The 15,406-nt window shown below is 50.0% G+C and overlaps 1 protein-coding gene across 1 annotated transcript; it reads left to right on the top strand.

Annotated features, from left to right (window-relative positions):
- Positions 1–4,627: 4,627 nt before the first annotated feature.
- On the top strand, positions 4,628–14,378 carry LOC136563287 (uncharacterized). The gene is made up of 12 exons (XM_066560568.1): positions 4,628–4,652; positions 4,881–4,960; positions 5,037–5,174; positions 7,224–7,251; positions 8,904–8,931; positions 9,019–9,084; positions 10,455–10,517; positions 10,594–10,635; positions 10,729–10,772; positions 10,874–10,917; positions 10,999–11,039; positions 11,121–14,378. Exons 1-12 carry the CDS (start codon positions 4,628–4,630, stop codon positions 11,344–11,346), a joined length of 825 nt encoding a protein of 274 aa, XP_066416665.1. The 3' UTR covers positions 11,347–14,378.
- Positions 14,379–15,406: the final 1,028 nt, after the last annotated feature.

Raw genomic sequence — 15,406 nt, forward strand, 5'->3', positions numbered from 1 at the left:
AAGACGTTCGGCACTCCCAGGTCACTCAGAGTTCTCGTTGGATGCAGACTCGGTCTTGGAGTTACGGAGTTACGCCTCCTCCTAACACTCACCTCCCCACCTCAGCCCCCTACTGCTGCGTCCCCTTCTCCGCCCCTAACCCTACTCTATTTTCCAGCCCGCCCTTGCTCCATCCCTCACTCCGCCCTTAACCCGTCCCAGCACACTTCCCGCTCCATCCGTTACTTCACCCACCGCCCACCCGTGAGTCCCCTCCAGCAGCACGCAGGAGCCCGAACCCTCAGAGGACGGCGCAGCTCTCGCAGCAGGACAACACCCAGGCGAGACAGGCAGGGACAACGTCTGTGGGCTGCAGGGTGTCACAAGGGGCTGCGGGCTGAGGGGAGGGGGCTGAAGAGTGACACAGAGGATGGGGGGAGCTGAGAGGCAGAAGGGGGCTTTAGGAGCAACTGGGGGGCTCCAGGGTGGCACAGAGATGCTGAGAGGCTGAGAGCGGGGAGCTTCAGGGTGACAAGAAAAGGGTGAGGGGGAGCAGATGCCTTGAGGGGCAAAGTGGGGGCTGCTTGAGGGTGACAGGTGAACCAGCGCTCACACCACCCCTAACCTTACCCTAATAACCACCTCTAACCAGGTGGACAGTGCACGGTGGAGGCCAGGGGGCCAAGGGACAATGTCAGAGTTCTCGGGGTGGCACGCAGACATTGCGGGCTGAGGGGCAAGGAGGGGGAGGCTTGACAGACGGAGAGCTCACACCGAGGGTTAGGGGTACAAAGGACACAGGGTACCAGGTAGGGTCAGGGTACAGGTGCAGCAGCCCTCAACCCAACCCCAAGGTCACCCTAAAGAGCACCCCTAGGACCCCAGTTTTCCCCAACAGCAGCACAAGGCAATAACCCCAAAGCCGGGGCAGCCCCAGAACTCTCCCAGCAGCTGCAGACAGCAACCCTAAAAAAAAGGTAGCAATGATGTTTGTGGTCTAGAGAGTGACAGGTAGGAGTTGGGGGCTGAGCAGTTTTTTAGGGTTTTTTTTAGGGTTTTTCTCATGGCTTTAAAAGGATGTTTTAGGGCTTTTTTGGAGGAGTTTTCCAGGAATTTTCTGGTAACGTTTAGGATACTTTTAGGGCTTTTTCAGGGCTTTTAAAAGATTTTGTTAGGATATTTTAAGGGCTTTCTTAGTACTTTTAAGAATTGTTTGGGGGGGGGGATTTGTGTGTTCTTGGGGGTTTTTTAGGACTATTGAGGGTATGTGGAGAACTTTTTAGGGCTAGGGTATTTTTAGGGTTTTTGAGGGAATTTTTAGGCTTTTTTAGGGTCTTATCAGGGCATTTTAAGGATTTTTGGGGTATTTTTTGAGCTCTTTTTGGACTATTAGGGGTATATTTAGGAATTTCTAAAGGTTCTTTGGGGATTTTTAGGGGTTTTTTAAAAGTAAGATATTTCCAGTGTATTCTAACAGCATTCTGAGGCTGTTTTTAGGTTTTCATGGGGTTTTTAGGACATTTTGAAGATCAGGAGGTTTTCAGGGAATTTTTAGGTTTTTTTAGGGTCTTTTCATGGCACAACACATAGAGGCTGAGGGGCAGCTCGAGGGGCACTTTGGGGGCTTGAGGGTGACAGAGGCTGGGAGCTGAGGGAGGAAGAGGGAGAGGGGACAGCGGGTGACACACAGAGATGCTGAGGGTGGCAGGGGCAGCTGTAGGGTGACACAGAGAAGCTGGGGGCTGAGGGGCAAAGGAGAGGGGTCAAGGGTGACACACAGGAGCTGAGGGCTGGGGGGCAGAGGGACCAGTTGAGGGGTAAAGGGAGAGGGCTTGAGGGCTGGACAGTCCAGTGGAGATCAGGGGTGCACGGTACAGCTGTACCACCCCTCACCCCAGCCCTAACCTCAGCCTAAGCAGCCCCCCTAAAAACAGCCTTTTCCCCCAACAGCAGCACAACGCAGCAACCCTAACAGCGAGACCAGAGAGCAACCCTCACACAGCAGCACAACGACAGAACCCTCAGAGGACAACAGACCCACTGCAAAAAGGTAGGGACGACATCTGTGGGCTAGACAGCAAGAGGTAGAGTTCGGAGACTGAGCATGTCTTTGTGAGGCTTTTTTTCCAGGACTTTTAAAGGTATTTAGGAGATTTTGGAAGGGACTTTTCTGGGACTTCTTAGGGTATTGTTGGGGCTTTTTCAAAGCCATTTTATGAGTCTTTAGCATATTTGGAGGATTATGGTCAGGGTCAGAGAAAACACCCTCAGAAAAGGCAGAGTTTTAGGACTGCAGTGGAATGCTTTAGCAAGGGGCCAGCGGCGGCACAGCGGGTCGGGTCCCACGCTGCCAGTTCGAAGGTTGTAAGTTTTAGACCCAGCGAAGTTGTTGTGGTTACGGTTAGATGCTGTCAGCTTTGGTCTGGGAGAACTTCTGCACAGAAATCTCACCCCCTGCGTCTCCTGATGCCAGTTTGCAGGAGGAGCTCGGCACTACCAGGGCAGCGCGAGCTCTCGGCGGGGGCAGCTTTGCTCCCGGAGAAATCCTGCGCCGGCCCTCTTCCCTGTAAAGCCAAACTCACCCCCGCTGCGCGTCGACGTCCATTCGCAGGAGGCACGTGGCACTCCAAGGGCGGCAAGAGTTCTCGGCGTCGGCAGCCGCGGCCCGTGAGAAATCGTTCTCTGCGGTTTTGGAGGCCGAATCGCAGTTTCGGCCACGGGCACACAGAGAGGAAAGACGGTTAATTTCCTTAGAAAGGAAAGTCTGGCAGCCCATGGTTTAAGGGGCAGACGAAGGGCTGTGCAGCGGAAGGAACTCCTCACAGGACCTTTCTTCACCTCAAGCCCACTCCAAGGTCTAGCAGCCCCCCGTGTGCCCAGCTGCTTTCAGAGGGTTACCCAGGCACACCCGCACAGGGAGCTGCTAGTCCAGAGGGGCTAACAGGGGCATCCCAAGGGTCCCTCCAGGAACTACGGTCGGAGCATCCAGCACGGACTAGGGAGCAGCCGGACCCACCTGGGCACGGAGCATCACTTTGAGAAAATGCCAAGGGAAGAGCCCTTTTGCCAAGGGGCAGCATCTGAGCAGGCCAGGCAGCATGTGGGGTTCCAGGAGAGAGCTTTCAACTTTCCCCTTTTACTGTGCCAGTCCCTCCCCAGAGCCCCCAGACCCTCCACAGCACTCCCAGAAAGGAGAGGGGTTATTAGGAGAAAAAGGGTTTAGAAAAAAGGGAAAAAGCTTCCTTTTCCTTTATTTTTTGTGTTCAAACTGGGAGGGACTCTGCTTCCCCTGCAATTTTAATGGTCTCAGTTGAAAGAATCCCTGCCTTTTCTATGTTGTTCGGGGTATTAATTGACAGGGAGTCCTCATTTTCTATTATTTTCCAGTTTAAGTAGAAGGGGAAAACCTTGACAATGTTTCTTATGGGTTTGAATTAAGGGTAGCTGCCCCCTTTTTGTTGTCCTGCGGCCTAAATTGAGGGAGAAGCCCAGCTATCCCTCCATAAGAATTTGAACTGAGGGAAAAATCCCTCTTTTTTCATCACTGGAGAGGTTTAAAGTGAGGAAAACCCTTCTTTTCCCAGTACTTAAGGAGAGTAAATTAAAGGGCAGAAGCTATTTATTTGCCATTGTATTAGTTTCAGTAGAGGTAGCTGTCCCATTTCCTCTGTTTAAGGGGTGCACTGGAAGGAAGTTCTGCCTTTTTCAGCATTTTAAGGGTTTAAAACTACATTTCAGGGCCCTTCTTTCTGTGCCATAGGACCAAGTATCTCAGAGCAGGGTGAGCCTGGCACGCACTTAACCCTTACACTGCCTGGGAAGCTTTTATTTTTCTTATTTTTACTTATAATGTAGATAGGCCTAATTAGATGTCCCAAGGAGACTTAGACAATTCATATCATAAGCATTCTTCTCCACCGGGCTCAGTCACACATGAAGTAGTACTTAAGAGCCACTAAGGAATAATTATGTAAGTTCACAGCAAATTAGCCAATTTATGTAGTTATGCTCCCTAAACAGAAAGTTTTATTTCTTACCAGTTTCCTGCCCTTTTACTCCAAGTAGTTGTTGCAAAAAAGAAAGTGCTGTTATTTTTCAGAAGAGTTTTCTTCTATAACAAGCCCTTTGCTCCCCTTGAATTTGAGTCAGAGGAGCCAAACAGCTGTAGCTTCTCTGAGGGCTTTTATGCCCAGTGGGATCAGCCCCCTCCCTTTTCCTGGGTGCCATGGGAACGAGAGGCGGGCACCATCAGGGGTATATTAACCCCAGCTTTTGCTGAGGGGGTTCATTCCCTCTCTGGGATGTCCTAGGATCAGAGCTCTCTTCTCATTTCAGTCAAGAGGCTCTTTCAGCTTATCTCAGCTTGTTTTCAGCAGGTGTTTCTGGGTATCTAAAGCAACAGAGGCTTTGAAGATACTGTGAAGAAAACAGCATAGAATACAGGGAGTATTTAAGTTCACAATTTTGGGTTTTGTGTTTAGGGGTGGTAAAGTGCATTTATAATTTCCTGTTTTGTTCTTATTTTGTTTTGTATTTTTTTTAGGAAGAGCATAGCTTCCAGAGGCTCCAGGTTGTGTCAACTTCAATGCTTTTTTCAGCAGATTCATCATGTCACAAGAGGAATCTGGGAATCTGCCCAGTGTCCAAGATGATGTTTGAGATTGAGGCTTCAGGTGAGTTGAGGATTGTGACTAGGAGAGGGAGGGTGAGCAGGTATCCAGTTAGGAGTTATTGTTGGGGGGGTGGATTTGAAGGCAGCAGGGTCAGAAAGGGTGTTTATTTGAGCCCCCCACCCAAGGCCTTTTAGAAGCCGATCAGAGGCATTCACACATCTTACAGCACACAAGGTCATCCACTGCACTCACAGGAATGCCATTTAACTTTGCCTTTCTCTTACCCAGGTGCTACTCATAATAATGGCCACAGCCTTGGAATCAGGATGAAGCTGGAGCCTGAAGGAGCCAGGCACACTCAGGAGAGGGCAAGTAGCTGACTCGCTGGGATTTGGCCCACATAACTCTGTACTCATACTTTGGTTTTGGTTTTCTTTATTGTAGCTGACCGAGAGGCTAACAGGCAATCATGGGGCTCTCCGAGGCAGACTCATTTCAGGTGCCATGTGGGTCCACATCACCGATCATCCAAAAGATAAGTCAGGGCCACGTCCTGGAGATGGGATGATGGGAGACTACTGGGTTGGGAGTTCCTGGGAAAGATTTAAAAATTAGCAGAGGGAAAAGTAATCTTCTCCAAGGGGCCTCTTAGGACAGCTAGAGGGAGAGGCTCTACTTTTGATGGCAGCTTTCAGGCGGGCAGTGCAGAACAGTTCCGGCCACATGGTGTTGTCCGGTGTACCGTGTTACCTAGTGTGTCTTTGGGGTCCCTTTTGCCTTTTCCCCTCAAGACCCTCACCACAAGCATGATGTGTTGTGTTGTTTGTCCCCCTGTTTGTCACGTTCCGTGTCATGGGTGTCCCCACATATTTGTGCCGGAGCTGCTCTGCCCTGCCCTGCCGCATAGCCTGCTGCAAGAGGACAAGTCCCAGGGACTTGCAGTTTGTGGGGTGCTGCCAGACTCTAGATGATATTCCTAAATAGACAGAAGATGTTTGGAGCTGTGAAGTTATCCCGCAGCCCTTTGACTTTTGTCCTCACTTTCTTTCAGATGCAGAAGGATAAAATCCAGGGCAAAATCCATCCTCCCATCCTGGGTGAGGAGGTTCCCCCGAGCAGGTCAGTCACCGTTTGTCTCTGCAGGGAGAGTGTAAAGTGTGACTCTGTTACAGCTCTGTTCTTTTTCTTTTTAGGAAGTAAAGCTGGATATCAGCAGTCAAGGTGAGGTGGGCAAGGTGAGCATTGAGTAGGGTACAGAAGCAGTTGTTATTGCTCCAGTCTCACTTTCCGGTGCAACTCTAAGCATCCGTTCCTGTGTTTTCATCAGCCTCGGAGCGCGGCCGAAGGGTGCGGCCCCAGGAGCCGGGCATTCTTAGGAGAACGGTGAGTGGCAGAATTGTTGGGTTTTGGCCAGTGTGCTGCATTGATCATGCATTAATATTTGCATTTCTTTCATGTAGCTGACTAAGAAACAACAGGGAGTTGTTGAACAACAGTGCCAGCAGGAACTTCCCAGATGTTGAGGCTGCCTTCTTTTGCACCTGACACGGACTGCATCCCCAGATGTCCAAGAGATAAGTAGAGGGCTACAACCCACAGAGGGGATGAAAGCGGGGCGCAGGGTAGGGACCCACCGGGAGGGATTTTTGAGTCTCCTTTGGAGATGGGGGCGTCCATGAAGTGGCCCCTTAGGCCCCATAAAAGCAAAGCCTGACTTTGGATCACAGTGCTGAGGTGAGCAGGGCAGAGCAGTCCTGGTGTGTATCGTGTCACTTGTCTTTTGTGTTTTATGTGTTGTTTGGATATGTCATGTCCTTTACCTTAGGTCTTGGAGGGGCCTGTCAGAAACCCTGGCATCATTGTTAGCATCTGCGATCTCTGCATTCCTCGGCCTGGCACCCAGGCCATAGAACTTTGGACTCAGGAGCTCAGACAGGCATCAGACTCTCTTGTCTCTTTAGAAGCATCCGGTCGGATGTCTTTTCAGGTCTTGTTCTGAGCTGTATGGACAGCTCTGCCCCGCCAGGATCCATTATGGCGGACTAGGACTCGAAAGAACGTGAGGGCAGGTAGAGGCTTCTGGCCGTAGGATTCTCGGGCATCCATCTTTGCAGTTCTTGGAATAAATCATTCGGTTAGCATCTTCTTCCTCCAGGTTTCTCTGAGCCTCATCAGCTCACCATCGGTCTCCCCTCGGTCATCTCCTTTTGCATTCTCTCAGTCCTCGCAGCCATTTTCCTTGCCAGGGGATTTCTGTCCGTGTTGTGTCCCTGTTGTCTGTCACGTCCCGTCTGTCCCGTGTCACGGGTGTCTGCACACATTTGTGCCGGAGCTGCTCTGCCCTGCTGCATAGCCTGGTGCAATAGGAGAAGTCCTGGGGACTTGAAGTTTGTAATGTGGGGTGTAGTTGGACTCTAGATGGACACAAGATATCTGGAGCTCTTAAGTTATCCTGCAACAGTTTGACTCTTGTCCTAACTTTTTTTTCAGATTCAGATGGATTAAATGTGTGCCAGAAGGCCCCATCCCGGGTGAGTGGTTTCCCCCGAGCAGGTGAGGCACCATTTGTCTCTGCAGCAGAAGTGTAAATGATGACTGAGTTACAGCTCTGTTCTTTGTCTTTCTTTTTAGGAAGTAAATCTGGATACCAGCAGTCAAGGTGAGCAGTGGTGAGAAGTAGCTGTTATTGCTCAGGTCTCAGTTTCTGGTGCTGCTCTAAGCTTCCATTCTCTTTTTTGTGCTTTAGGCAATCCACTCGGAGCCTGCCAAGCCCCCGTCACCAGCTGGCTGATGCACCAGGTTCCCTGCACTTTTGAGCCCTGTGGATGCATTACAGGACCTGGTGATGAAGCCCTATACTCTTCTATTTAAAGGTGCCATTCAGGTGGCCTTCAGCAGCTGCCAAGGAGTTGCAGTGAGTAGGGAAGTAGGGAGGAGGAACGAGGGTCCCCTCAGGTTTGAGCCATGCCAAATCACCTCATCTCCTCTTAGCCCAGGCACCCCCTGTGACGACGGCCTCGGTGTCCGAGCGTGCCCGAAGCGTGCGGCCCGAGCAGCTGAGCGTTCTTAGGAGAAGGGTGAGTAGCAGACTTGTGGGGTTTTGGTTGCGGGGCTGCCGAGATCGGGCACTGATGTTTGGTTTTCTTTAATACAGCTGTCTAAGAGACACCAGCCCGGTGCCAGCAGGACCTTCCTGGCTGGCGAGGTGGCCTTTCTTCGCAGCCGAGACCGGCATCCCCAGCTGTGCGAGAGATAAGTAGAGGGCCACGACCCACAGAGGGGATGAAAGCAGGGTGCTGGTTTGGGAATTACTGGGAGGGGTTTTTGAGTCCACTTTGGAGGTGGGGGGGTGTCCATGAAGCAGCCCCTTAGGCCCCATAAAAGCAAAGCCTGACTTTTGATCACAGTGCTGAGGTGAGCAGGGCAGAGCAGTCCCGGTGTGTATCGTGTCACTTGTCTTTTGTGTTTTATGTGTTGTTTGCATATGTCATGTCCTTTACCTTAGGCCTTGGAGGGGCCTGTCAGAAACCCTGGCATCATTGTTAGCATCTGTGATCTCTGCATTCCTCGGCCTGGCACCCAGGCCATAGAACTTTGGACTCAGGAGCTCAGACAGGCATCAGACTCTCTTGTCTCTTTAGAAGCATCCGGTCAGCTGTCTTTTCAGGTCTTGTTCTGAGCTGTATGGACAGCTCTGCCCCGCCAGGATCCATTATGGCGGACTAGGACTCGAGAGAACGTGAGGGCAGGTAGAGGCTTCTGGCCATAGGATTCTCGGGCATCCATCTTTGCAGTTCTTGGAATAAATCATTCGGTTAGCATCTTCTTCCTCCAGGTTTCTCTGAGCCTCATCAGCTCACCATCGGTCTCCCCTCGGTCATCTCCTTTTGCATTCTCTCAGTCCTCGCAGCCATTTTCCCTGCCAGGGGATTTCTGTCCGTGTTGTGTCCCCGTTGTCTGTCACGTCCCGTCTGTCCCGTGTCACGGGTGTCTGCACACATTTGTGCCGGAGCTGCTCTGCCCTGCCGCATAGCCTGGTGCAATAGGAGAAGTCCCGGGGACTTGAAGTTTGTAATGTGGGGTGTAGTTGGACTCTAGATGGACACAAGATATCTGGAGCTCTTAAGTTATCCTGCAACAGTTTGACTCTTGTCCTAACTTTTTTTTCAGATTCGGATGGATTAAATGTGTGCCAGAAGGCCCCATCCCGGGTGAGTGGTTTCCCCCGAGCAGGTGAGGCACCATTTGTCTCTGCAGCAGAAGTGTAAATGATGACTGAGTTACAGCTCTGTTCTTTGTCTTTCTTTTTAGGAAGTAAATCTGGATACCAGCAGTCAAGGTGAGCAGTGGAGAGAAGTAGCTGTTATTGCTCAGGTCTCAGTTTCTGGTGCTGCTCTAAGCTTCCATTCTCTTTTTTGTGCTTTAGGCAATCCACTCGGAGCCTGCCAAGCCCCCGTCACCAGCTGGCTGATGCACCAGGTTCCCTGCACGTGTGAGCCCTGTGGATGCATTACAGGACCTGGTGATGAAGCCCTGAACTCTTCTATTTAAAGGTGCCATTCAGGTGGCCTTCAGCAGCTGCCAAGGAGTTGCAGTGAGTAGGGAAGTAGGGAGGAGGAACGAGGGTCCCCTCAGGTTTCAGCCATGCCAAATCACCTCATCTCCTCTTAGCCCAGGCACCCCCTGTGACGACGGCCTCGGTGTCTGAGCATGCCCGAAGCGTGCGGCCCGAGCAGCTGAGCGTTCTTAGGAGAAGGGTGAGTAGCAGACTTGTGGGGTTTTGGCCGAGGGGCTGCCAAGATCGGGCACTGATGTTTGGTTTTCTTTAATACAGCTGTCTAAGAGACACCAGCCCGGTGCCAGCAGGACCTTCCTGGCTGGCGAGGTGGCCTTTCTTCGCAGCCGAGACCGGCATCCCCAGCTGTGCGAGAGATAAGTAGAGGGCCACGACCCACAGAGGGGATGAAAGCAGGGTGCTGGTTTGGGAATTACTGGGAGGGGTTTTTGAGTCCACTTTGGAGGTGGGGGGGTGTCCATGAAGCAGCCCCTTAGGCCCCATAAAAGCAAAGCCTGACTTTTGATCACAGTGCTGAGGTGAGCAGGGCAGAGCAGTCCCGGTGTGTATCGTGTCACTTGTCTTTTGTGTTTTATGTGTTGTTTGCATATGTCATGTCCTTTACCTTAGGCCTTGGAGGGGCCTGTCAGAAACCCTGGCATCATTGTTAGCATCTGCGATCTCTGCATTCCTCGGCCTGGCACCCAGGCCATAGAACTTTGGACTCAGGAGCTCAGACAGGCATCAGACTCTCTTGTCTCTTTAGAAGCATCCGGTCGGATGTCTTTTCAGGTCTTGTTCTGAGCTGTATGGACAGCTCTGCCCCGCCAGGATCCATTATGGCGGACTAGGACTTGTGAGAAGGTGAGGGCAGGTAGAGGCTTCTGGCCGTAGGATTCTCGGGCATCCATCTTTGCAGTTCTTGGAATAAATCATTCAGTTAGCATCTTCTTCCTCCAGGTTTCTCTGAGCCTCATCAGCTCACCATCGGTCTCCCCTTGGTCATCTCTTTTTGCATTCTTTCAGTCCTCGCAGCCATTTTCCCTGCCAGGGGATTTCTGTCCGTGTTGTGTCCCCGTTGTCTGTCACGTCCCGTCTGTCCCGTGTCACGGGTGTCTGCACACATTTGTGCCGGAGCTGCTCTGCCCTGCCGCATAGCCTGGTGCAATAGGAGAAGTCCCGGGGACTTGAAGTTTGTAATGTGGGGTGTAGTTGGACTCTAGGTGGGATTTGTAGATGGACACAAGATATCTGGAGCTCTTAAGTTATCCTGCAGCCCTTTGACTTTTGTCCTAACTTTCTTTTAGATGCAGAAGGACAAAATCCAGGGCAGAGCCCCCCATCCCGGGTGTGGGGATTGCCCCGAGCAGGTGAGTCACTGTTTTTCTCTGCAGAGGAAACGTAAATGGTCGCTGTTACAGCATTTTTCTTTGTCTCTCTTTTTAGGAAGTCAAGGCCAAGAGCAGCAGTCAAGGCCCAGTGGGCGAGGTGAGCATTGAATAGCGTACAGAAGCAGTTGTTATGGCTGAGGTCTCAGTTTTGGTTCAGCTCTAAGCATCTCCTCTTGTTTTTTTATTTTAGGTGGTCCACTTGCCATCTCTCCTGGCCGAGCACGCCTATGCCAGGTGGGTGAGAGCTTAAGGTATCGGTGTGGCATCCTTGTCAGATTTGGGAGGTTGTGTTTTCACAGTATCTCAGCATGCTTTTCTGATTTGTTTCTTTGCAGGTGCTGTCGCTGCCCTAGGCACGCCAAGGAACAGAGGAGGGCAGGTGAGTCGGAGTTTAGGCAGGCTGACCCATAGGTGAGCGTTACACAGCAGCATGCTAAGCGTGTCCCTTTTCTCTTTGCAGGTCTCTTCCGGGCACCCTCCGGAGCCAAATCAAGATTTGAGGTGAGCCGGGGCAGTGGTGCAGAGGAGTCCCGGGGATTACTGTTGTTGAGGGCAATAGTCACGTTTTCTCTTTTGTCTTAGGTACCCTGAGGAGGCTCGTAGCCCAAGCTTGGAAACGGCAGCACCGAAGCACACACGGAGAGCATCTCCACTTCCGACTGAGGATGGATTTTGTCCTCTCATCTTCCAAAAGCTAAGTGTCGGGGCCAGCGGTTGGGAGAAGGGGAATAGCCTTTACTATCACAGGAGGCAATCAGATGTCAGCTTAGGGGAGAGGTCTGTAGCGGGGTGGGCTCTCTGGAAGTAAAGGGAGAGGGTTTCCCCTCAGCCTCGCCAGAGCCTTTGCCGGGCAGGGCAGTTCCGACCCATCTCCACATTCTCGGGAACTTTGCGTCGTCCGCCTCCCTCGACTCGACGTCGTCACGGATCTTTCCCCCGAGGAGCTCGCTTTCAGGTCCGGAGCTACGGCCACGGTCACCCGGCAGTCGGCTTCCTTCTCTAGGCTCGCCGCCCCTCTCGAGCATCCTCTTAACTGCTTCGGCACTAACTTGTTTTGACGAGTTACATTTCATCATCACGTGCTCTCGTCCTAGGGCTTCCTTTCCTTTGGCATCATCAGCCTCTGGCTCACCTTGCTCTAGGAATCTTGGGTCCCTACGGGGGCAGTGCCAGGCAGTTGTCACTCGTCTCTGTGTTATGTCGTCCGTGTCCGTGTTATGTCGTCCGTGTCCGTGTTATGTCGTCCGTGTCTTTGTTATGTAGTCCGTGTCCATCGTCTTACGTGTCACAGGCCTTTGTTACGTCTCAACGCTTTATCGGCAGTATTCCGTGCCACGTAGGCCATATTCTAGTCACGTTCCTTTCCGGATATCCCTTATTCCGGCATCTTTACATTTTTACTCTTTGAGACAGGAATGTCTCAAAGGGACAAGATGTTCTCATCCGTCTTCCTTCTCACTACCGGCTTTGGTAGTGCCTTTTTTTCCACGCCATTCTCTTGGACTTCCCGAGGGAGCGTCTTACACCCTCCTCACGTGACTGCAGTAGTTCTCTACGTTCCATTCTCCCAAGGGGTATAGGGCTCAAGAATTAATCTTCCAGAGAGCTATCTCAAGTCCTGGCTTATACTGTATGTACTTACATTGTTTGTGCCTATGCTGGCTTATACTGTATGTACTTATATTGTGTGTGCCTATGCTGGTTTATACTGTGTGTACTTATACTGTATGTACTTACACTGTGTGTACCTATGTTGGCTTATACTGTATGTACTCTATATTGCGTGTGCCTATGCTGGTTTATACTGTATGTACTTATACTGTATGTACTTACACTGTGTGTACCTATGTTGGCTTATACTGTATGTCCTTATATTGTGTGTGCCTATGCTGGTTTATAATGTATGTACTTATACTGTATGTACTTACACTGCGTGTGCCTATGCTGGCTTATACTGTATGTACTTACACTGTGTGTGCCTATGCTGGTTTATACTGTATGTACTTACACTGTACCACTTATGCTTGGAGGTGCCCTGCCCTGGCATGTAGTCACAGTTAGGTAGAAGAGTTATAAAAACTTTACTGTTCATTTGTCTTTAATGGGGTTTTGGGTAGAAAATTTATTGGTCAGAGCAGGGACAAGTCCTAGCTGTCAGATAGCCACTCATTGACCGCTTCCTGTCGTCTCACAGGTCCTCCATGCTACCGATTTCCCCAGAATCTACCATTTGATGTCAAGGAGTGGCAGCCAGAAGAAGTGTTGAACCGCGTTCTTCAGCGTCTCGAGTAAGGGCCACACCAAGCCTGTAAGTGGGAAGAGCGTGAGTGACAGCATGTGTCTGTCTGTGTGTGTGAGCACATGGTGACTGGATTTAACCTTGTGTGTGTGACTTTTGCTTTTCAGGTTTTTCAACTCATTTTTAAATTTAGAATAAAAAATCCCCAGCCAGGGTTTTTTTTTTCCCCCCGGCTGGGTTTTTTTTTCCCGGGTCCTGGTTGGTCAGCGAGGCGACGTTCATCGCCAAAGTTTGGGCGCGGACCATCCAGGGACCGGGGTTTTTGTCAGGCAGGAGGATTTTTTGGGGGCTCCTGGGAACCATGTTCCCGAGGAGGGTGTGAGTGCATGCCGGGGGCTAGCAGAGCGGTTGAGGTCCGATCTAGTGTGGGTTTGTGTGTAAGCTGAAGCAAGTGTGTGCGTGTTGAAGGGTTCTAGGGTTGTAACCTTGTATGACTTTTGCTTTTCAGGTTTTTCAACTCATTTTTAAATTTAGAATAAAAAATCCCCAGCCGGGGGGTTTTTTTTTTTTTCCCCCCGGCTGGGTTTTTTTTTCCCGGGTCCCGGTCGGTCAGCGAGGCGACGTTCATCGCCAAAGTTTGGGCGCGGACCGTCCAGGGACCGGGGTTTTCGTCAGGCAGGAGGATTTTTTTGGGGGTTCCTGGGAACCAAGTTCCCGAGGAGCGGGGTGAGTGCGTGCCGGGGGTTAGCAGAGCGGTTGAGGTCCGATTTAGTGTGGGTTTGTGTGTAAGCTGAAGCAAGTGTGTGCGTGTTGAAGGGTTCTAGGGTTGTAACCTTGTATGACTTTTGCTTTTCAGGTTTTTCAACTCATTTTTAAATTTAGAATAAAAAATCCCCAGCCGGGGGGTTTTTTTTTTTTCCCCCCGGCTGGGTTTTTTTTTCCCGGGTCCCGGTCGGTCAGCGAGGCGACGTTCATCGCCAAAGTTTGGGCGCGGACCGTCCAGGGACCGGGGTTTTCGTCAGGCAGGAGGATATTTTTTGAGGCTCCCGGGAACCATGTTCCCGGGGAGCAATGATTGCTGGGATGTAATTTAGCAGTTGTGATGGCAGTGATGGTGAATTTGTGTGTAATGTGAAGGGGGTGTTAATGGTAGATGGGTGTTGTTGTTTTTTGTGTGCTTTTGTTGTTTTGGGTTTCCTGTAACAATAAATCAACCTGTAATGACAATAGAAAAAGGTCATCATCACTTTGTGTTAATATGTGTATTGCTCTGTATTGCATTTGCATTAAATGCTGTATTTTGTTGTATTGCTCTGCATTGCCCTGTATTGCTCTGTCTTGCTCTGTATTGCATTTGCTTTAGCTGCTGCATTGCCCTGTATTGCTCTGTATTGCTCTGTATTGCATTTGCTTTAGATGCTGCATTGCCCTGTATTGCTCTGTATGTAAACTAGACTTTTACCAGTTTGTCTATGGATTGTATCTGCACTTGCATTTGTATACACTGTTTCCATGTATTTTGCTGATGTATAAATAAAAACATTCTTTTAATAAAGTTGAGTCACCCTTAATAAAGATACCCCCTGCCCTTCCTTCCCCCACTGTGGCTCCTGTCTTTTTTTGGTGTGGTTTTGTCATTTCTTTCCACTGTATTCCTTCCTTTTGCTCCTCACTTTACTGTTCTATTTCTAACTTAACTTCCATCTATCTCTAACCCTTCTGTTTTCTTTATCACTGTCAATCTCAGTCTTCTTGCTTCTTTTTCTCTCCGTGTTCTCCTTTTCCTCAGATTGTTTTTTTTTTCTTAGTCTTTTCCTTTTTCACCCCACCCCTCAGTTTTCACTTTCACTCTAATCCTAAGCACTTTCTTTTCCCTCTAACTCCTGTCCTTCTTCAGTTCTCCCACCCTCCTTTTCCTGTCTCATTCTGTCTTCCTGTTTTATTTTCTTCTGTCTTCTTGTTGCTTCTCTGTCTTTTCCTTTCTGTCTCTTCTCCCTCTCTCTCTGTGTCCTCTCCCTCTGTCTCTTCTCCCTCTCTGTCTCACTCTGTCTCTGTTCTCTCCTCTTCTCTTCTTTCTCTGTCTTTGTCCCTGTTCTCTCCTCTTCTCTCTCTGTGTTTTCTTCTCTCCGTCTGTTTTCCAACTCTTTTCTGTCTCCCTTTTCTCTTTGTTTCTCCCTTTTCTCTCTGCTTCTCTCTCCCTTTTCTCTCTGCTTCTCTCTCTCTTTTCTCTTTGTTTCTGTCTTTTCTCCTTGCTTCTTTCTCTCTCTCTCTTCTCTTTGTTTCTCTGTCTTTTCTCCTTGCTTCTCTCTCTATCTTTTCTCTTTGTTTCTCTGTCTTTTCTCCTTGCTTCTTTCTGTATTTTCTCCTTGCTTCTTTCTCTCTCTCTCTCTCTCTCTCTCTCTCTCTCTTTTCTCTTTGTTTCTCTGTCTTTTCTACTTGCTTCTTTCTCTCTCTCTCTCTCTCTCTCTCTTTTCTCTTTGTTTCTCTGTCTTTTCTACTTGCTTCTTTCTCTCTCTCTTCTCTCTCCCTGCTTTTCTCTCTCTTTTCTCTCTTCTTCTCTTTTCTGTCTCCTTCTCTTTCTCTCTCCCTGCTTCTCTCTCTTTTCTCTCTCCTCTTTCTCTCTCTGCTT

This window comes from Molothrus aeneus, chromosome 16, assembly GCF_037042795.1.
Source record: "Molothrus aeneus isolate 106 chromosome 16, BPBGC_Maene_1.0, whole genome shotgun sequence".
Classification (NCBI taxonomy): domain Eukaryota; kingdom Metazoa; phylum Chordata; class Aves; order Passeriformes; family Icteridae; genus Molothrus; species Molothrus aeneus.